This window comes from Penaeus japonicus, unplaced genomic scaffold, assembly GCF_977035675.1.
Source record: "Penaeus japonicus unplaced genomic scaffold, GWHDUDI00000001_assembly GWHDUDI00000006, whole genome shotgun sequence".
In the NCBI taxonomy this organism is placed as follows: Eukaryota; Metazoa; Arthropoda; class Malacostraca; order Decapoda; family Penaeidae; genus Penaeus; species Penaeus japonicus.
In genome coordinates, this window is record NW_028234408.1 from 48,583,585 (window position 1) to 48,606,084 (window position 22,500).

Sequence of the window (22,500 nt, forward strand, 5' to 3'; positions counted from 1 at the left end):
CAAAGACAAGGTCCTGAGGTAAAAAGTGTGGGAGCTGGCGGCGGGTCCCTCCTCCATTTAGTCTGCCACCTGCCACCCGCGGCCCCATCCACCCGCCAACTCCATCAACTTCCATCAACTGTTGTTGCTGGCGCCTCGATTAGTCCGTTCATGGCGACTATTTACCCGGACGTACGGAACATCTACGGCCAGTCCGGAGCGACAGCGTTCATCCCGAACCATCCAGAGTCTGTCCGTCACGAAACCCCGCCAACTGCATTCATTTACCTGTCGGGTGCCTACAGTGTCTGTTCCCCACCCACCAAGAACGCCCGTGAACCCACACGGCGTCCTCGGCAGCAAGAACAAGAAGGACAGCAGTAGCACATCGCGCTTGTATCCAGCAGTGACGCCCTCCGCCCCCCCTCCGCCCCTCCGCCCCTCCGCCCCTCCGCCCCTCCTCTGCACTTCACCATCATCAAGCCACCCTACTGCTCGGAGTCCTACCCTTACCCACCCTTCCTGTTGCACCCTTCATATTTTCGATTATAAAAAAAAGTTAAATAAAAGGGAGAGAGAGAGTGAGAGAGGGTGCGCGTCTCCCACTTGTGTCCCCTTGCCACCCTCCCTCTTCCTCTTCCCTTCCCTTCCCTTCTCTCTTTTTTCTCTTTTCCTCTCTCCTTTTCACCTCTTTCCTCTCTGAGTTTATGCGTCTTTCCTTCTCCTCCTTACGCCTTCTTCACTTTCTTTTTCGCTCGGCATTCTGTTTTCCTTACCTCTCCTGATCACCCTATGCTCCGAATGCTCATTTCCTACAACTCTTCCTCTTCCTCTTCCTCTTCCTCTTCCGCTTTCACCTCCCTTTCCAGTTCGCATCCGCCCCCCCCCCCCCGCCTCCATTTCCACCTCCACCTCATAATCTTACTCCTCCTCCTCCACCTCCCTCCTCCTTTTCCTCCTTCTCCTCTTCCTCTTCCTCCTCCCCCTCCTTCCTCCTCCTTTCTCCCCCCTCCTCCCCCTCCTCCTCCTCTTCCTCCTCCTCCTCCTCCTCCTCCTCCTCCTCCTCCTCCTCCTCCTCCTCCTCCTCCTCCTCCTCCTCCTCCTCCTCCTCCTCCTCCTCCTTCCATCCCCACCTCTCCTCGCTCTACCCTAGCCGGCCTGGAGATAACATTTAAAATTATTCATGCATAATCAAGTATTGTAATGAGGAAATGTGGCGGGGAGAGGGGAGGGGGAGGGGGAGGGGGAGTAGGGGAAGGAAGGAAGGGAGGGAGGGAGGGAGGCATACACCCAGATTAATGTTAATTTATTTTGAATTTGACAATATTTGTAGGAATTCCAAAGATTTTTTTTTCTAATTATCACTTTTTTTATGATCATCATCCTTTTTTTTCTTTCTCTTTCTTTTTTTTTTTTTGGTCATCTTGAGATTCTGTTGTCCAGTCGAACCTAGTTGTGAGAGAGAGGGAGAGGGAGGGAGGGAGGGAGGGAAGGAAGGAGGGAAGGGGGGGCGCCTATCGTATTGAAATTCACTTCAATGATATGACTTTTTTCACTATTACATTTGCAGCTCGTTTGGTTCATTCCTTGTTCTTAAACTCCCCCCCCCCCCCCCTCCCGTAAAATCTACTCCCTCCTCCCTGGTCCTTCTTCTTCTGTCTTCTTATTCCTCCTCTCTCCTCTCCTTCCTCCTCTTCTCTTTTCTCCTTCTTCCTCTTCTCTATTCTCCCTTCTCCTCCCTTCTTGCTCTTCCCCTTCTCCCTCCTTCTTGCTCTTCTCCTTCCTCCTCCTCTTCCTCCTTCACATCATCTCCAGCTTTTCTTAACTGGTTCACCTTAACCCCCCAATCCTCCTTGCCTCCCCTCACCTCCACCTCCTTCTCTTCCCTCCCCTGGCTCCACCCCCCCTGGCCCCCCTCCCTCTGCCACCCGCCCATAGAACAAATGCCATAAGATGCTCAAAGAATTTATTGCATTCTCGAATATTATTTGCTCTTCGATTTTATTTTTGTCTCGATATCGTAAGAGTTTATTGGGTTTCCTTAGAACTCGACCATTCCAAGAATTTCATTAAAGCCACGGTCCCTGCATCGATTTAATGTACATATAGAGAAACGGGTACTTGTCTGGATTAATATTTCCTTATTTCGCTTCCCCCCCCTCCAATCCTCTCTTCCTCCTCTTTCCTTCTTGTTCTCCTTCTCTTTCTGGTTCTCCTCCTTCCTCCCTCCTCCTCCTCCTCCTCCTCCTCCTCCTCCTCTTTTCATCTCGCTCTCTTACTCGCATGCTTTCACTTTGCCGTTTATCAATGACCAGCTCTGTCTCTTGTCGAGCCTTGTTTTGATTTTGTTTTTCTATATGCTCCTTTTGGCCGTCTTCCTTTTGCGTCTTCCAATTCCAACTGGTTCTTCCTATCTTCTTCTGCTCTTACTCTTCGTCTTCCTCACCTCTTCCTCCCCCTTCTCCTGCTTTTCCTCTTCTTCTTCCTCCTCCTCCTCTTATGTCCCTTCCTCTTCGCAACCCTTCCGTCGCCCATACACACACCGTCAGGATCCTCATAAGACCCCTCCCCTCCCACTGCCTCCCCTCCCCCTCCTTTTCCACACCTACAATTCCTCACACTTCCCTCCCCCCCCTCCGACCCCCCACGCCAACCAATCATACCCTGGGACCCCCCCACCCCCACCCACTTCCGTCCTCTCCGCTCACCCCTACACCCCCCTCCCCTCCCCTCCCCCGTCCCTCTCCATCCTCTGGCAGATTTTTGTATACATTAGAGAAAATACAACTAGGTATTGAATTTCCGATTTGAGAGAGCCTTCAATGGCGAGCGGCCCGTTCTTTACGCTGCACAAAATTGTTTTTATATTGATCACAATAAAGTGGTTCCTTTTTTATATTCAAATGATTGCTGCGAAATAATTTTCTTTTATTGTGATATTTACAGGTTGATATACGCAATTAATTATATGAAGTAGGTGCAATTAGAGATGAGTTTGGGGGGTGGGAAGGGGAAGGGGAGTGGGTGGTTGAGGTGGAGGTGGAGGGAAAGGAGGGGCAGGAAGACTGTAATGGTGATATTCTTTTTTTGTCTTCATCTTTTTTTCCCCTTTTTGTGTGTGTGTGTGGCAAGAATCTAAAAATGGAGGACGGCAATTTTGAGGCCCGCCTCCGCTACACGCTCTTGAAGCGCTGTTTCTGAAATATAATTGTTGGGCGATGACTCATTCGCTGCGTTGATTGGCCAAGCGGTGTACGCGGCACGTCCTGATTGGCCGGCTTGGATATGATTTAAGCGCCGAACGTTGGAGTGATGCTGGAGGAGGAGGAGGAGGAGGAGGAGGAGGAGGAGGAGAGGGGGGGAGAAGAGGAAGAATGGGAATGGGAAGGAAGAGAAATGGCTAGTGCAAGAGTAGGAATGATATAAAAAGAGGAGAAGGCGAGAATAAGGAAAAGGACGAGGAATATAGGGGGAGGAGTGGGGCGTTAATAAAAAGAGGAGGAAGGTGGGGAAAGGTAGAATTTGGATGAGGATGAAGACGGGGTTGGGGAGAGAAAAAGAGAAAGAGAAAGAGGAGAGTTGTTGTAGGAAGAGAACAGAGACTGTGGGAAGGGGGAGGGGGGAAGAGGAGGAAATAGTACATTCGCTAATGATGGACTGTTCAATTAAGATGGGTGTTATCGTAGTTGTCTTCTGTAATTGCATTTCTATGGACGGCTTTACTCTATTAAGATGAGGGTTCACTGGTTGGAGGGAACCCTACAGTCTTATTTCTTTTTTTTAGACGACTTTTAATTGTAGGGGTTTGAGAGAGAGAGAGAGATAGAGATTGTGTGTGTGTGTGTAAGTGTGTGTGTGTGTGTGTGTGCGAGTGTGTGTGAGTGTGTAAATATATGAGCGTTTGTGTGTCATATTTATATAGTGCTGTGTACAGACAAATGCATACAAATTTGCATGTATATACATGCATGTATACATACATACATAATTCCTCTCAATCCCTCCCCACAACCCTCTTTCTCCTCCTCCCTTCTCTTCCTCCTCGCTCACTCCTCCACCACCATCTCCTCCTCCTCCTTTTCCTCTTCCTCCCCCCTCCTCCTCCGTCTTATCCTCATTCCTCCTTTATCCCTCTTCCTCCTTATCCCTCCTCCTCCTCCCTTCCTTATCCCCTCCTCCCTGCCTCCCTCCAACCTCCCTCCAACCTTCCCCCCTCCCTATATCCACACTGAGCACCATAGGAAGTCGGATCTCGCACTTTAACCGCATATTTATTTGACCCTTATGGTGCTGTGATTGGCTTGCTGTTACCAAGGAAGTCTTGTGTGTGTCTAATTGCCTTCAGAAAGTACCTCCCTCCTTCCCTCCCTCCACTTACACACACACACACACACACACACACACACACACACACACACACACACACACACACACACACACACACACACACACACACACACACACACACACACACACACACACACACACACACACACACACACACACACACACACACACACACACACACACACACACACACACACACACACACCGTCTGACCTTCCGTCCGCATTAAACGCCACCGTCTCATTGGTCCGCCGTGGTTCGGAGATATCGGTTACCGTCATACGAACGGAATTAAATATACAGATTGGGGGTCCAGTTAGGTGTTTGTTTTGTCTACCTGGCGTGGAACCGGTTCGCTAATGATATGTTATAGATGGTTGTGTGTATGCGTCGAGGGAGAGGGAGAGAGAGAGGGAGAGAGAGAGAGAGGGTGAGAGAGAGAGAGAGAGAGAGAGAGAGAGAGAGAGAGAGACACTCAGTGAAGAAGAAACGTTGATTACTGTGCATACAATGTTCCGGTGCATTTAAGTCTGCAGCCTTGCATAATTCTCTCTCTCTCTCTCTCTCTCTCTCTCTCTCTCTCTCTCTCTCTCTCTCTCTCTCTCTCTCTCTCTCTCTCTCTCTCTCTCTCTCTCTCTCTCTCACCCACTCGCTCACACACACTCACTATCTGCTCGTCTGCCTGCCTGCCTGTCTCGTGTGTTTTTTTTACTATCATAATCTCGTATTCGATACGAAAACCGTACCCCAAGTCTATCTCGGATGTTCATGTGTGTATGTATACGTGAATTCGAAGTCGGGAGTGATAGAGCGGTTATGGTACAAAGATGGAGGCGTCGCGAGAGGGCGGGAAGATGAGATGGGTGAGAGCGGGAGAGAGGGGAAGGAAATGCAAGTTTATTTTCTTCTTTTCGTGGTGTTTTTTTTGTTTTTGTTTTTTCGTCTTTGTTTTTTGTTTGGTTTATTTTTAGTATGGCCTTGTCAGTTGGTCGTTTTATTGCGCTTCGTTTTCGCCGTCTTCTCTTTTCTCTCCTATGGCTTTTCATTGTGTATTCTTTCTCCTTTATTTTCTTCTTCATCTTCCTCACCTTCGTCCTCGCGCTCCTCCTTCCTTTCCCTCCTCCCTTCTCCCTCCGCTCTCCCCCTCACCTTTCCTTTCCCTCCCTCTCTTCCACTTCCCTTCCTTCCTACCTTCCACCTCCCTTCCTTCATCCCTTCCCCCGTCCCCCTTCCCCCTCCCTCCATCTCTTCCTTCCCTCCCTCCCTCCCTCCCTCCCTCCCTCCCTTCCTCCCCCCCTTCCCCCATCCCCCACCCAGCACCTCCCCCCCTCCTTGGTTCACGGCTGTTTAGTGCCCTTCAGAGAGCAGGACTCGCATGTTTATATTATTTAGTTGAGGTTAGTTTTGTTTGTTTGTCAGATGAGTCGCGTTTTTTAATTAAGCATAAAATCCCGGCCGGCCCAGCACGGAGGCCAAGATCATGTCGCTCTCTACGTCTCGTCACGTCACGTCACCCGGAGAGATGAAGTTGCGTTCAAGAGAGACGTTTCCATGCACGTCGCCTTGCCGCTTGCTGGTGTTGCGTCACCGCGTGTTGTATCTTGCTTCTTTTTTCTCTTTTTTTTTCTTTTTTACATTCTCTCCGTGACCTTTCCCTTTTGCAACCGAACGAAATCTTCCTTCGCGAGAAAGGAGAGAAAGAGAGAGAGAGAGAGACGGGAAAGAGAGACGGGAAAGAGAAAGAGAAAGAGAGAGACGGGAAAGAGAGACGGAAAAGAGAAAGAGAAAGAGAGAGACGGGAAAGAGAGACGGAAAAGAGAAAGAGAGAGACGAGAGAGAGAGAGAGAGAGAGAGAGAGAGAGAGAGAGAGAGAGAGAGAGAGAGAGAGAGAGAGAGAGAGAGAGAGAGAGAGAGAGAGAGACGGGAAAAAAAACAATAATAATAAAAAACACGCGATAACTGGCGGTCGTGGTGTTCCTCGACTTAATCTTCACAAATGCTTTTGATTTGGTTTATCCTCGCGCAGGTACCTTTGGGATTGTTACCGAATTAACTGCTTTAATCTCCTGTCTCTTCTCTCTTGTATCGTTCGCTCGCTTGTAAGGCCAGAACGCGGCGTTGCAGTTGGGTGGACGCAGGCGAGCATTAGACAAATACATATGTACATGTATATTTATATGTTTATATGTATTTATGTATTTGTGTGTTTATACATTTATATTTATATATTTATATTTATACATTTATATTTATACATTTATCTATTTATATTTATATATTTATGTACTTGGATATTTATATATTTATATATTTATATATTTATGTATTTATGTATTTATGTATTTATATATTTATATATTTATATATTTATATATTTATATATTTATATATTTATATATTTATATATTATATATTATATATGAGACTAAGACACACTGTGTATGTATATATATATATAATATATATATATATATATATATATATATATATATATATATATATATATATATATATATATATGAGACATAGGCGCGCGTAACACACACACACACACACACACACACACACACACACACACACACACACACACACACACACACACACACACACACACACACACACACACACACACACACACACACACACACACACACACACACACACACACACACACACACACACACACAGAGCCACACAGAGCCACACAGAGCCACACAGCCATATATACATTCATACACACATACCTACCCTCGAGATGACGTTCTGCAACAAGCGCCTCCAGTTCCGACGAAAGGTGAAGTCCAAATGGGATGCTCCGTTTGCACAGTACACACTCGATTTTGAGATTTTCCATCTTGCAAAATAGTCCGAACGAAAAGTTATCAATGACCACAGTAGTCTGTCGGCTGCGCTCCGATACAAGCGAGAGGGTTTAGTAGAGCAGCTGCTACAGGGCTGGATTCTTTGCAAGTTAGTAATGTAAACAAATCCGCTGTTAACGCACCGACGGGGCCATAATGCGCCCTGTTGCCCGGCTTGCCATTTGTAACAAACTGTCGGGATATTAACTTATTGCTCTGATTGGATGGCTTTTTGCCCTTGGCTTATGGGGCTGCAACGCGGTGCCGGCACTTCGTTGTTGAAAGTAGAGTTGCGTTCTTGCGTGCGGAAGTTACCTACTAGTCCAGGACGATAAGGTTTAAATCAGGTGCAGATGTAATGCCGGAGCAGACAACAACAATAATAAAAATGTGAGTGTGAGGGGGAAGGGGTGGGGGTGAGAAGGGTCTGAGGAGGGGAGGAGGGGAGGAGGGGAGGAGAGTCTTGCCTCCCCGCCCTCACTCTGAAGCCCGCCATTATATAGCGCCGGGCTGAATGAAAGAAATAACAGAACAGATAAGCGAGTCTGTGTAGGAGTGCGTGCTTGCCTGCGTGTATGAATGAAGGAAGTGTGAGCCGAGCGAGTTTATGTACTCGCATGGAAGGGAGGAGAACAAGGGGAGAGGACGAAGACGAGTGAATAGGGGATGCGAGTTGGAGAGAGAGAGAAGGGGAAGAGGAAAAAAAAGAAGAGGAAAAGGAAAAGGAAGAGAGAACAAGCGAAGGTAAAGGGGAAAGGGGAGGAGGTGGGGGAGATGTGGAGGAGGTTACGTGGATCTGCCGGTGAAGTGATCTCTTGTTACCCCCTTACGAAGCTCTCAAGAAAGACGGCGTTGTGAAGGTCGCGGCGCTACTACTTGTACGTGACAAGGACGAGCGGGCGGAGGGCGGCGGAGGGCGGCCTTCGCGTCTACCTCTACGAGCTGGAGAGTGATGGGGTATTTATTATGCCAGCGGAGACGGCGGAAAGGGCCCTTCTCTTCCTGTGAAAATAAGGCCAATCTTGATGATGATAACGATGTAGAAAGAGGGTCATGGGAGTGATTATGTAGATGAGTGATTGTGGCGCTCATGATAATGATGCTGATGAGGATAATCTTGGAAGATGGTGAGGATATTTTGATAAGGTTTCTGAAATGGCCATGACAGTGAGGATTGAGGGTAACTAATGTGACTACTGGTAAAGTAACTATAGATAGTTATAACTAAAATGATGATATGTTAATGACGTTAATACCATTGATAAGAGGTTTCTTTAAGTTGCCAATACATTACACCAGATGGACTTGTCTCCTCTGCCGAACGTTAAGTAGTCTGATGACCTAGTGCGAGGAAATGAATTATGACCCGACCTCTGACCCATGTCCCCCCTCTCCCTTCCCCTCCCCCTCTCCCTCGCGGGCCCTTCAACCGTCTTGGGGGATAGGGAGGGGAGGGGGTGGAGATCGGAGAGGACTTGTCACTGTGTGGATTTGGCTGGCCGAAGTAATCCACTCCCCCCCCTCCCCCTCCCCCTCCCACCGGCAGATTGGAAACCTCCATTTCCACACAACTGAGACGACCAACTTTGTTGATTAAATATTTGAGAGATTAGCAGTGGAAGCCGGATGAGTCAGCACATTGTTGCGATGAGGTTCTTGTTTAACGTGTCGAAAATACATTAGTGGGATCCGAGCCTCAACTGCCCGCCCGCCCGGCCGCCCGTCTATCCACTCACCTACCCACCCACCCGTCCACTTACCTACCCACTTACTCACCCACCAACCCACTCATCCAGCCACCCACCCACCTACCTACCAACCTACCAACCTACCTACTTATCTACCCGTCCATTCACCTACCCACCCATTCACATACCCACCCACTTACTTCCCTGCTTTCTGCCATTAGACCAATCTAGTCTTCTACCTGACATATTCCCGCTTAATCTCCGTTTTCGAATATATCTCTGTCCGACTTTCCATTCACTTTGATAAAGAAAAAAGATAATAGGGATATTATTAATAATTGATTTCCTGTCGATGCTCCAATAGTTACTGTGTAACCCGGTAGTAGAGACATGTGTTTATCTCACAGTGTTTGTTTTTTAGTGCTTTAGTCTATACACTTTTTTTTAGTGCTTTAGTCTATACACTTTTCCCTTCGCCATCGTAGATATACAGATCTACCTAAACCCATACAAGAAGGGAGGACAAAGGGTGGATAAAAGGGGGACAGAAGGGAGGACAAAGGGTGGATAAAAGGGGGACAGAAGGGAGGACAAAGGGTGGATAAAAGGGGGACAGAAGGGAGGACAAAGGGTGGATAAAAGGGGGACAGAAGGGAGGACAAAGGGTGGATAAAAGGGGGACAGAAGGGAGGACAAAGGGTGGATAAAAGGGGGACAGAAGGGAGGACAAAGGGTGGATAAGAAGGGGGACAGAAGGGAGGACAAAGGGTGGATAAAAGGGGGACAGAAGGGAGGACAAAGGGTGGAGAGGAGGGGGACAGAAGGGAGGACAAAGGGTGGATAAAAGGGGGACAGAAGGGAGGACAAAGGGTGGATAAGAAGGGGGACAGAAGGGAGGACAAAGGGTGGATAAAAGGGGGACAGAAGGGAGGACAAAGGGTGGATAAAAGGGGGACAGAAGGGAGGACAAAGGGTGGATAAAAGGGGGACAGAAGGGAGGACAAAGGGTGGATAAAGGGGGGACAGAAGGGAGGACAAAGGGTGGAAAAAAGGGGGACAGAAGGGAGGACAAAGGGAGGATAAGAAGGGGGACAGAAGGGAGGACAAAGGGTGGATAAAAGGGGGACAGAAGGGAGGACAAAGGGTGGATAAAAGGGGGACAGAAGGGAGGACAAAGGGTGGATAAAAGGGGGACAGAAGGGAGGACAAAGGGTGGATAAAAGGGGGAGAGAAGGGAGGACAAAGGGTGGATAAAAGGGGGACAGAAGGGAGGACAAAGGGTGGATAAAAGGGGGACAGAAGGGAGGACAAAGGGTGGATAAAAGGGGGACAGAAGGGAGGACAAAGGGTGGAGAAAAGGGGGACAGAAGGGAGGACAAAGGGTGGATAAAAGGGGGACAGAAGGGAGGACAAAGGCTGGATAAAAGGGGGACAGAAGGGAGGACAAAGGGTGGATAAAAGGGGGACAGAAGGGAGGACAAAGGGTGGATAAAAGGGGGACAGAAGGGAGGACAAAGGGTGGATAGGAGGGGGACAGAAGGGAGGACAAAGGGTGGATAAAAGGGGGACAGAAGGGAGGACAAAGGGTGGATAAGAAGGGGGAGAAGGGAGGACCCCAAAGGGTGGATAAAAAGGGTAGGGACAGAATAGATGACGGAGGATAGGAGAGATAGGAGGGAGGACAAAGGGTGGATAAAAGGGGGACAGAAGGGAGGACAAAGGGTGGATAAGAAGGGGGAAGAATGAGGGAGGAGGATAGGTGATGGAGGGATGAAGGGAAAGATAGGGGATAGATGGAGGCTACGGAGGGAAGGAAAGAAGGAAAGGCCGTCAATATCACGTGATTTATATCATGGGTCATTTTCATAGATTTCAAGGTGTTTTTTGTGTCTTCGCGGTTTTTCTTGTCATCTTTGCACGCAGTTGCCGGCATTTATACAAGTGGATAATTATGCACATATATTTGCATTATATAATTTGTTTGCTGTTTAACACTGAACAAGATTGATAATACTTTTTTTACCTACTACTTCTCTTTGTGTTAGACCTTAGCAACAGCCTTAACACGCCCGCTTATAGCTTAGTCTGTTGCCAGGATGCACCCTTCCCCCTCTCCTCACCCCTCACCCCTCCCCCCCTCCCCCTATCATCATCAGTGCCTATATGTGCCAGAGTACGTTTCCCCTTACTTCCGCTGCCAACACTGCCACCCTCTTCCCTTATCTGCCCACTTCCACATACCCCCTGCTCTATCCTCCCTCCTCTCCCCCTTCCCCCCTCTTTTTCTTCTTTCTCCTCCTGCTCCTTCCCTTGACTCCTCCTGCTCCTTCCCTTGCCTCCTCCTCCCCCTTCCCTTGCCTCCTCCTCCTCCTCCTCCTCCTCCTCTTCCTCCTCCTCCTCCTTCCTCCTCCTCCTCCTCCTCCTCCTCCTCCTCCTCCTCCTCCTCCTCCTCCTCCTCCTCTTCCTCCTCCTCCTCCTCCCCCCTCCCTCCTCCTCCTCCTCCTCCTCCTCCTCCTCTCCTCCTGTTCCTTCCGCCTTCCGACCTTCCCTTCCCTCTTCCATCGCCTTTCTCTTCTGCTTCCCCTCCCGCGCTTCACCCTGGTTGCATTCCACCATTGCACAACCTAATCTCCTCTGCCTTGCCTCCCTTCAGCCATTTTTATTCCCACTCTACCTCACCTTCCACAGCTTCTGCTAAGGCTTGTGTGACACGGCCGCGCGCGCGAGCGAATACTCACTCACATACATACATATATACATACATACATACATACATACATACATACGTACATTCGTACATACATACATACATACATACATACATACATACATACATACATACACATTTCACCAACAGAGAGACCTTTACACTCTGAATTAGAATGCATTTTGATAATATACATGCATATCCGGCAAGGCTTTCATTTTAATAGAGACACTCTCACCTCCGTTAATTTATGCAGGAGTCAAAATGGTCTTCAGATTGAGCAACATTAATTATAAAAAAATGGACATATTTTTCATCATTGATAGTGACCAGACAACGCCGAGTTCAGCTCTCCATTGGTGAAATCCTAGACGAGCCCGGGCCCCAAACAATAGCCTCCAATATTCGATAAATTCACACACATCAACTAATTGCAGAATAAACAAAGCTCCGAAGTGTGAACTTGCCAAGTCGAACGCAATATTTCTCGCCGTTTCGCCCTCCAAGCGTTCGCTTTCGTCCGATTATTCCCCCCCGAGCGGTCGGGTCTCCTCCGCCAGCCGCCCGACGCTAGCAATCGGCCTAGTCCCCGTCGCGTTCTTTCTTTCCCAAGGCTTTGTCGGCCCGAGGATAGGCCTAGGTGCTCGCTGAGGACTCCGGTAGGCGGCGACCGAAAGTGGGTTCTCGTCAACGAATGATCTAAGAAGCGGAATCGAATCGCCGTGAACGAAAAAGCCGAGAGAGAGAGCGCGCGCGAGAGAGAGAGAGAGAATCGTGGGCCCCTCCCTAAAATAACATCCGCCCACCACTTGGCGTACAGATTAAATTTAAAACGCAACCATCTTTGTTTACCTTAGGCTTGGCGGACCCGTGATAAAATGGCCTCCATTTCCCTATTGAAATACCCCCTATCTCACCCAACACCCCTTAGTTAAGGCCCTCCCCTGTCCCTGGCCCCGGCCGACGTCCCTTGACCCTCGACCAGAGTTGGAAAATAACAAAATAGTCTTGATTGGGCTGGGGTTGTGCAGTGTTTATATGGGCGGCGGGGTGGGCAGGCAGACGCTGTCTCTCACTTGTATATGGCAGACAGTTCAGGCCTGGGTTTAGGGGGGGGGATGGTCTGTGTGGTAAGGGGGTAGGAGGGTTCGCTGTGGCATGGAAGGGGGGGGGAGGAAGGGGTTAGTGTATGGTGCATATGGATATGAGGGTTCGTTGGTATGTACGTGGTGAATGCGGGGATTGTTCAGTATGGGTGATGAGTATGGCAGAGGTAATGGGGTGGGCATATGCAGAAGGTTGAGAAGGTGCTCTGGGTATTGTGTGGCGGTTCTGTTGTTTGTTTACCTCTACAGGACCTTATATTGATGGTGCTATTTCTTAGGAGCATGAATACATTCATACCTGAGAGATTAATAAGTTTATTTGTATGATGTGAAATTCGTGTATGGGTTGAGGGTTTGTTTTTTATCAATATGAGGGAATATCTATTGAGTTGTGTGAATTCAGCCCAATAAGAGTTCGTGACTCAAGTTTCGAGATAGCTTCCCGTTAATTTTATGAGATTATTTAGAAGGCCATAGGCATAACGAAATATGAACGTGCATGGATATGTATGCATCCACTCGTATCCTAAAATTCCACTGGCCACCGCCACAAAATCCCACCAAGTAAGCCAGCAAGATCAGCGCAAAATAACGCATTAACATACCGTAGCTGTACACGGCAGAATAAAAAAAAAAAAAAAAAAAGTTTGAACAGCGGTTTACTCAAAAAAAAAAAGAAAAAAAAAACGATTAATGACAACAGTTTTGCATAAAGAAGTCTTGTTGTTGACGCGACCGACCAGTTGATGTAAACGGCCGGAACGTTGATGTTCTGTGGCCACGTTCCGGGCCCGGCATTAAATTTTGTTCGAATCAGGAGTGTATGAATTAATAAGATTTAAAGCGATATTTATCACTCGTTATCACTTGTGTTTAATTGAATGATGTACTCGATGGCGCATTATTGTAATAATTTTGAGGGGGCTAGTGTTTTGCATGTTGAATAGAGAGCTGGAAAATAATAATAATGAATCAGAAAGCCGGACGATGTAATGGGAAATGCGGTATTTCCAGAATCTTCAATTGGATGATTTTATTTATTCATAATGCGGCGATGAAATATGTATTGGTTTTGTTTCATTATTCATGGGCATTTCCGAAAAAAAAAAAAAGATTAAATAGTGAATGTTACATGAAGATAAATATTTAAGCGTTGTTGACAAGGAGCATTTATTTCTGGCAACGGATGTGTAGTTTATGCATGCCATATTTATTTTTAGTGTCTGACATTGTGTAATTGGTCCTGATATATTTATCTTCCTTGTATGCGGTCGCGATGCAGTGGCCGAGGTTGGACCCGTGGGCTGGGAGTTAGCGAGCTTATATTTATTTAGCTTTAGAAGCTTAGTGGGACTAACACTATGCTTTGGCAATTATTGGGAGGGCGAGGGAGACGGATAAAAGGGGGGGGGCGGAGGGGAGGGGTAGAAGAAGAGGATGGGGGGAGGGGGGAAGAGGAGGTTAATTATAAATATCTTCGCTATTTGGGTCTTTTCGCGGGGACGCCTGCTCGAAAACATTATCGAAAGGAACTTGGACGATTTTTCCCCCGTCGCTCGCTCAGCTCTCTCACCTTCTTTTTTTTTTCTTTTTTTTTTCTTTTCTTTTTTCGAAGGTCCGATGGAGTTGACTTTCAAGATATCGACTTGAATGCAAGAAGCTTTGTTTTTTTCTAGTTCTTTTTTTTTTCTTTTCTTTTCTTTTCTTTCCTTCTTATTCTAATGCCCTCTTATGAGGTAGAGAAAAGTGGGGAGGTAAGAGGAAGAGGAGAAGGGAGAGAGCTAAGAGGAAGAGGAGGAGGGAGAGGAAGAAGAAGTAGAAGACAATGGAGAATGAGAAAAGGAAGAAGAAGAAGAAGAAGAAGAAGAAGAAGAAGAAGAAGAAGAAGAAGAAGAAGAAGAAGAAGAAGAAGAAGAAGAAGAAGAAGAAGAAGAAGAAGAAGAAGAAGAAGAAGAGGCAGCAGCAGCATCCTCGCGTGAGAATACACTCAGGGATAGTCTCCTCTAAACATCTGTAAGAGGATAACACAACGGAGAAGGTAAAAAGGGTGGCCAGAGAGCGTCGCTGCGCTCTCCTTGCCTCGCCGAGCTCAGGCGCGGGCTTTTTGCAGCTCCATGTGTCGCGCGTGAAACAAAAGAAGGCGAGGACGCGTGTTTTTATTGTCCCTGACTTTGTATGAGGAATTAAGTGCTTTGCTTCAGTCCTCATAGCTCATACGTTAGTGATCCTGCCCCGACTTGTTTATGCGTCTGGCTTGTTTTGTTTGAGTGGTTGGGACAGAGGGCCGCTTGCTCCCTCGCCATATTACGATGTGCTTAGGAGCTTAGCACGCCATGATGCGGCCTAAGTAATAGCGGCTCTCTCTCTCTCTCTCTCTCTCTCTCTCTCTCTCTCTCTCTCTCTCTCTCTCTCTCTCTCTCTCTCTCTCTCTCTCTCTCTCTCTCTCTCTCTCTCTCTCTCTCTCTCTCTCTCTTCTCTTCTCCTTCTTTCTCTCCTTTCTCCTTTCTCCTTCTCCTCTTCTCTTCTTCTCTCCTCTATCTCCTCCTCTCCTCTCCTCCTCCTCCTCCTCCTCCTCCTCCTCTCATGTGTGCTCTACATACATTATATGTGTTGTGGTTATATATATATATATATATATATATATCTATATATATATATATAATATATATATGTATAATATACACATGTATATATATATGTATATATATATATATGTATATATATATATATATATATATATATATATATATATATACATATACATACATATGTAATATGTAATCGCATTTCCTTACATCATATATATTTGTAGTGACTTGCGTCTGACTTCTCTGTTGTTGTTGGCATGCGCGATCACTTTCAGCGCTGGCGCTCCACTGAACGTTAATGAATCTCTTCATTCACTAGAGTAAACAAACCTCCCCTCTTACCCCCCCTCCCCCCATTTACCTGCCCTTCACCCCCGCACTGTCCCTTTACTTCCCCATCATCCCCCGTCCCCCATCCTTGGTGCTTTACCTTCTTACTTCTTACGTTTTCTAGATATCCTTCTCCCTCCTTGTGGGAATCCCTCTTCCTCTTTTTCTTCCGTTTGTTGTTGTTGTTGTTTTTTTTTTCTCTTCATCCGCTCGTCTTTCTTCCTTTTGGTTGACTTCTTCCTCCTTACTTAACCAGCATCTCCTCCTTCAGTCTATCACTGCCTTCCTCTTCCTACTCCTCTTCCTACTCCTCCCTCCTTCCCTCTTTCTTTACCATTCCCTTCCTTCCATCATTACCCCCCTCCTTCCTCCTTTTCCCTCCCCCCCCTCTCTCCCCCTCTCCCATCGCCCTCTGCCTCCAAGTCGAACATGCATAGAGTAATCGCCCATGACTACTTACCTGCAAAAGTCATACATAAATCCATAAATGATAAGTACGTTCATACATATAAACATATAGAGACGTGGCGGTGTGCATACCTCCCGAGCTATCAGCGCCACCTGACGACTGTGAGGACGTTCCTAGCTTGCCGGCTGCGGATATTGGCGATTCGCTGTGCCAAACGTGATTACTGCTCTGTGTGATTGAATTATATTTGTAATTTATTGTCGGCGCGGCCTGTGTTTGAGCCTGTTAGGAGCTGCAGAGGTTTAACAAAAGGAAGTCTGAATCCCCTCTAATAACTGGCTGGCGGATGGGCCTGCTGGCTGGGTGTGTGTGAATTAACTGAGCTGGGAGAGAGCGGGAGGGGTAGGGTGGATGCAGGGAGGTAGGGGGGGAGGTCCACTGAGTGAGGGAGGAAGGGAATGGAGTGGAGGGAGAGAGGGGGGAGGAAGGAGGGGCAGGGGCAGAGGGCCAGCCATGTTAGTGGGGGATGCATGAGAGGAGGAGGAGGAGGAGGAGGGGGAGAGGGAGCATGGTAGTGTTTACTTGACTGTCACCATCAGTTATCATTTTCTGGCTCTCCTTCCTTGTTTATATTCTATCAAGTTAATCCTCTACATCTTTCATTTCCTTCAAATTTTCCTTTTATTTTCCTTCCCTCAGCCTATACTTCTGCCGTCCTCGTCCTTTCTTCCTTTTCAAAGTTTTATATCCTCCGTTTGTATCCAATATTTTGCTTCTCTTGACAGTAGGGGGTTATTTCTATTTCTCCGCCGACTCTGCCTTTCCCCTCTGCCTCTGCCACCACCACTCCACAACCCTTCCAACACCACTCCCCTGCCACCACCACCAATAACATTGCCACCCACCGTTCTGTCCCAAGCTGACCACGAGATCGAATTAGCGAGGCGCCTCTAAAACGAACGCGACTAGTAATTGAATTTAGAGCCTTTGAGAATGGCAATAGGGCTCTCCGTAGTCCGGTGAAGGCCGGATGTAGTGGTCCTGTAGTGGTGGCAGCGGTAGCGGTAGAGGTAGCGGTAGAGGTAGAGGTAGCAGCGAATTCGCTTTGGCGAGGATGCGATCATGTACCGATCGCAGCCCCGGTGGCAGAGGTGGTGGCAGCTGTGGTGTCGGAGAGGCTGGGGTAGTGACCGCTGCAGTTGGTGGAAGGAGTGGTAATGGCTGTGTGTGTGTGTGTATGTGTGCGTGTGTATGTATGTATGTGTATCGTAGCGGTCAGAGTTGTTTATATGAATGAATGTGTGAGTGTGACATGGCGCTGGTACTGGACCCTGTGCGAAAGGATTAAGGCTAGTGGATTAGTGTTCGTCCTTGTATTTACTTGGTGCCGTCGTGCTGCCTGCGTTGCCGGTGGTCGGGGGTGGGGGGGGGTGGACCCAGAGCCTACTCCCGAACAGTGCACAGTGAGTGTACAAGGAGTGAACATCATCGTCGCGTGAATAAATATGCGACTAAGTTGATCTTTACAACACTGCAGCTGGAGGCGAAATCGCGGTGTTGTTGTTGAACGACCATCTTCAGCAGCTGTTTGTTTTATTGGCCCTACAGTTTAGTGTTGACGTCGGTGCATTATTCAGCAGCGCCATCATGTATAGGAACCTGTTACACCACCCGCATGCCATGAAGGGTCGCCACCTTATATAATGGTCAATGACATTCGACCTTTATGGCGATAAGTTCGTGTCTTCTGACTCAAACCCTTCGTGTCTGTGATAGGAATCACGCCACCATAATGTAGTTTTGGTCCACCAGAATGTCTCGCAGGATGTCATTATGCTTCGTGGAATGGAATCTTTTTAGCCGTCCTTTTCGTGATTGATGGCATAGGATTACGGCGAGGAGGAATAACGTACATTCCTCTCCTCTTGGCCATTTCTAGCCATCCTGTTCTAACTGGCCGAGAGTCCTACTGGCTAGACTAACAAGCGAGAACGGAGGTGACCTGGGTGACGGCTATGAGGTGCCGTTCCTCTGAGCAAGGAGCTAAGGGCACTCGTCTTCGCCTACGCGCAGGTGGTCACTGTTAGATGGAGGTGTAAACGTAATGGCCCCTGTATGTGCAGGTGGCATCACGCTAATAACTCGCATGTTGTTGATAGTAATAACCCGGACAGTAAAGCCGATAATGTTAACTAAATGGGAATGTTGGAGATTTCGAGACTCCATATTCCAGTGAGTAATTCCCTCGTCCCTACTCCTTCTCTCTCTCCTTCCTTCCCTCGCTTCTTCCCCGATTTTGCATTCTTACCATTAATATGTCGACTGTAGGGGAATGAGCTCGAGGGGTCGCCAACGCTCATGTTGCTTACTGCTTGTGCTTTTATTTATTTTGATTCCCCTTCGCCCTTCTTCCGTCGCTGCCATTTACATTCTCTTTCTCTTTTTCGCCCCCATCTTCCCTCCTTACTTCCCCCTTCACATACGCACTGTATGCTATATATACATCCATGCATGCATGCATACATATATTCATACTTTTATACATTCATACACATACATTGAGTGATTGATTCATTCATCCATCCTTCCATTCATCCATCCATCCATTCACTCACACTCTCACACACTCACACATGCACAGGCACAGGCACAGGCACAGATGTCCATACTAGGTGACTAGCGAAAAGTAAAATATGCACATGTAGTAAACTATTTCATCCCCTTTTTTCCCCCAACCCCTGTGCATGCAAGTTTGCTTTTTGCGGATGTCCCCGATTTTGCAAAAGCGCTGACACAGATTTCATTAAAATTAGCGGTGTCAAAACAGCGTCCCGTCAACTGTAGTAGAGGCAGAAGGCGAGGCGGGAGGAGGAGATGGAGATAGAGATGGAGAGGGAGAAGGGGAGAGGGGGAGGACAGAGAGATGGAGATTGGAGATGAGAATGAGGAGGAGGAGGAGGAGGAAGAGGAGGAAGAGGAGGAAAGTCGCCGCCACGGGTTATGGCTCGCCCAGACCGAAGCTACAATGAGGTGAACCTGTTCAAACAGCGAGCCCAATGGAGCTTGCGCCGAGCTGAATGAGGTCTTTAGTAGTGGTATCGAATATATTACAGACAGATTATTATTATAACTGGACGGGCTCGAGTTAGATTTGATGTAATAATTTATGCGCTGTTGGGGAGATGTTCGTAATGACGATTTATTAGTTATTATAGTGCAGGATTTGCAGTAATTCACGGAAGGGCTTAACTTTGAAGAATTAATTTAGATTTTTTGTCTGCCGTATAATTGCGAGTTGGCATTTAATTTCAGTAATTATGACGTAAAGTTTTTTTTTTATTCTGATTTCGTTTTAATTGGTGTTTAATAAAATTATACTTGAAACGGTTTTTATTTCTTGGGCGGAACTTGATTAGCTTCGTCCGGAAATGGCGTTCTAAAGCGTGTAAATAATTAGGTAAATTGTGACTGATATTTTTTGGCGGCGTTTATTACTCTGTGCGCGTTTTGGTGTACGGATTGCATGTGCGCTGTGTGTACGTCGAGGAGCCGTAGGTGTGTGTGTGCGTAGATAAGCATGTGTGTGTGTGTGCCGTGTCCGTGTCCGTGTACGTATACGTGCTGGGGTGTGAGCGTGTGTAAAAAATGATTCACGCTCAAAAATGATAATGATTCCGTGGTACTTGTATGGAAAATTGTAAAATGGAAATGAACGCTGAGATACAGCATTAATCACATCCCAAAGAGTACGAAAACAGACGAAAAAAAAAGATCTACAAAATAAAAAAAGACGACAACAACAAAAACGCAATCGGTCCAAAAATGTAGGAGCGGTCCTTGGTCTGCTGGGGAAAAAATCTCGCACTTTACCATCTAACATAATTGATTCCAATCTAATGAGGTATAAAAGTTTTGGAGAGCTTGTTACAAGTAACTTTTAATTGCCCGACGCGCCATTTTGTATATCTGTAATTGCCACATTTGAGATTAAAACGAGTTGAAATTGAAGAGGAACTCGACCTTCGCGAACCCAGGACTCTCAACCCGTAGCTTTATAGCTGTCCTTTTTTTTCACCAATTTCTCTCCCTATCTGTTTTCTAAAAGATTTTTTTTTCATTTCATTTCCATGGCACTGGGATATTATTCTTTTTTTATATATAATTTTTAGATGTCGGATTTTTTCTTTTCATTTTTTTTTACTTCGCGTGTCATTGTTTTGTGTTCCTCTCCTTGACTCTCGATACAGTGCTGGGCTTCGATTTTTTTTCGCATTTTGTAAAGAGTGTACACTGCAAATCACTGTTATCAAGGTAATAGCATCGCCGCTAATGGCGAAGAAGACAACAACATGCATATGTAAACGTGTGTACAGGAAAGATTTCGCGCGAGTGCGAAGGAACCCTCCCTCCTCGTTGCCCCCTCCCCCCCTCTCTCCTCTCCTCTCTCTCTCACCTCCTTATACCTCCACCCTCTCCCCTCCCCCTTACATCATCTCCCTCTCCTCTCCCTCCCCCTTATATCGTCTCCCCCTCCTCTCCCTCCTCCTCAGACCACCTACCCCTCCTCTCCCACCTCCTCCTCCTCCTCCTCCTCCTTAAACTTCCTTCCCCCCCTCCCTCCTCCCTCCGTCCCTCCTCCTCCTCCTCCTCCTACCTCCTCTCCTTCGTAGCACTCTGCCAAGTTTTATTGCAGGTCAAGTTTTTGTGAAGATGTCCACGGGGATTTTTATGCGTGTTATTTTCTTCTTTTTTTCCCCCCATCTTCCCGATGATGATTTATATCGTAGCGTCGACGGCGATTTTAAATGGCATTGCGTTTTCCTCCCTTGAGGTATGTGTGATGAGGAACCTGTCGTGTGTGTGTGTGTGTGTGTGTGTGTGTGTGTGTGTGTGTGTGTGTGTGTGTGTGTGTGTGCGTGCGCGTGTGTGGATAAGGGGGGGATGATAAACCTCTTCAGTTGATGTTATCCATTCCCCTCTTCCCTCCCTTTTTCTGTTTTTGTTTCATCTCTCCTAACTCTTTATATCATCATCTTTTGAAAGAATGGTATTGCTTCATCTGTTGCTCTGGTGCTGGACGAGTAGATAGTAAGTAGGCTGTAACTTGAAGAGTTCACTTCGTTGCTTCGGCGATGCATTTCGAGGAGGAGGCCAAGGGAAGGTGAGGGGGGGAGGAGGGTAGACAGCAAAGAGAAAGGGGGTGAGCGAGGGAGAGCATATAATTGTGTCTGTCTGTCTGTCTGTTTTTGTTTGTTTGTGTGTGTGTGTATGTGCGGCCGCCCGCCCGCGCGCGTGTGTGTGCGTGCGATGGAAGAGGGTAACTATCACATTCACAATGGAATCAGGCACTGGTTGCAGCCGCTGCATTGTTGCTTTCGATAATGATCAGGATAATCGTAATAAGAACTGACATACCCAGTGATCACAAAGTACAAAAATATATCCTTCCTCCTTCCTCTACTCTGTAAAAAGAGAAGAAAAAATACTCGTTCGACTATAATCTCCGCCCCCCCCCCCCACTCACTCACTCCCTTCCTTGCTCCCTACCCCCGCCCCTGCCCCCGCCCCCACCCGCCCCGCAACACGTACATACCCGCCGTCACCGCTTATGGCCGCGACTTGAGCTACAACTGTAACAGTCCTCGAGAGAAAATAATTTCATCGCCACAAAGGAGAGGCGACTGCATGCTCGACAATCTGAGCGCTCAGTAACGATTTGTTCAAAATAAAACCGGCTTATAATTTGACGGCACGACCGCGCGGGCCCCGACACGCAACCCCTCCCCCCTCTCCCCCCTCCCCTCCTCTCTCTCTCTCTCTCCTTCCCCCCCCCTCCCCCCTCCCCTTTACCTGTACCACTTCCCCTCCACCTTCTTTCTTCCCCTTTGCTCTCAGTCCATTCCTTCTCCTTGACATGAAAAGGTTCCGTAAGGAATTTGAGATGTTGATTGACGGAGGTGTGTGTGCCTGCCTGCGCGTGCTTTTGTGTGTGTGTGTATGTGTGTGTGTGTGCGTGCGTGCGTGCGTGCGTGAGTGCGTACGTACATGAGTGCGTATGCGCTTGCGTACATCTCAATGGAAAGCCGAGGGTAGAGGGGAGCGTAGATTATATTTATTTCAGTAGTACCTTATTAGGTGGAGAGCCATTTTATCGATGCGTTAGACATTTGTTATTGTATGTTCCTCTTCGCTGTTAGGTTTGTACGTCGTCTCCTCTGACGGACTCAAATATAATTGGCCTCTCTGATTATTCCTATTCTATTCATCATTGTCTGTCTGTCTACCTCTTTCTCTCGCCGTCTCTTTCGTATCATCCATTTTCCCCTCTCGTGTCGTCCCCCTTCCTTACAAGTAGTAGTTTACTAATTACGCTCGTTTGTGGCATTGTGTTCCCCTCACGCTGGTCTCCACAGCTTCCATCCGCAACTTTCCTTCTCTTCCCCTCGTGCCGACCTCCCTCCTTTTTTCCCCCTTCCTCGTAATTT

General features: G+C 47.4%; 2 protein-coding genes across 10 annotated transcripts in view; both read left to right on the forward strand.

The window, feature by feature from the left end:
* LOC122264174 (uncharacterized) overlaps nucleotides 1-22,500 on the forward strand; it is a 373,495-nt gene that overhangs the window by 231,467 nt on the left and 119,528 nt on the right. The gene's annotated exons all lie outside the window — the stretch shown is intronic.
* LOC147471739 (uncharacterized) lies at nucleotides 7,082-10,061 on the forward strand. Its single transcript, XM_086538161.1, has 3 exons — nucleotides 7,082-7,120; nucleotides 9,597-9,695; nucleotides 9,936-10,061. Exons 1-3 carry the CDS (start codon nucleotides 7,082-7,084, stop codon nucleotides 10,059-10,061), a joined length of 264 nt encoding a protein of 87 aa, XP_086394287.1.

What these genes read in the sequence shown, in the direction of transcription:
- LOC147471739 (XM_086538161.1), top strand. Translation starts at nt 7,082, where the DNA reads ATGACGTTCTGCAACAAGCGCCTCCAGTTCCGACGAAAG. An exon ending in GCCTCCAGTTCCGACGAAAG is followed by an intron (nt 7,121 to 9,596) that starts GTGAAGTCCAAA and finishes GGGGGACAGAAG; the next exon opens with GGAGGACAAAGGGTGGATAA. An exon ending in GGGTGGAGAGGAGGGGGACA is followed by an intron (nt 9,696 to 9,935) that starts GAAGGGAGGACA and finishes AAAGGGGGACAG; the next exon opens with AAGGGAGGACAAAGGGAGGA.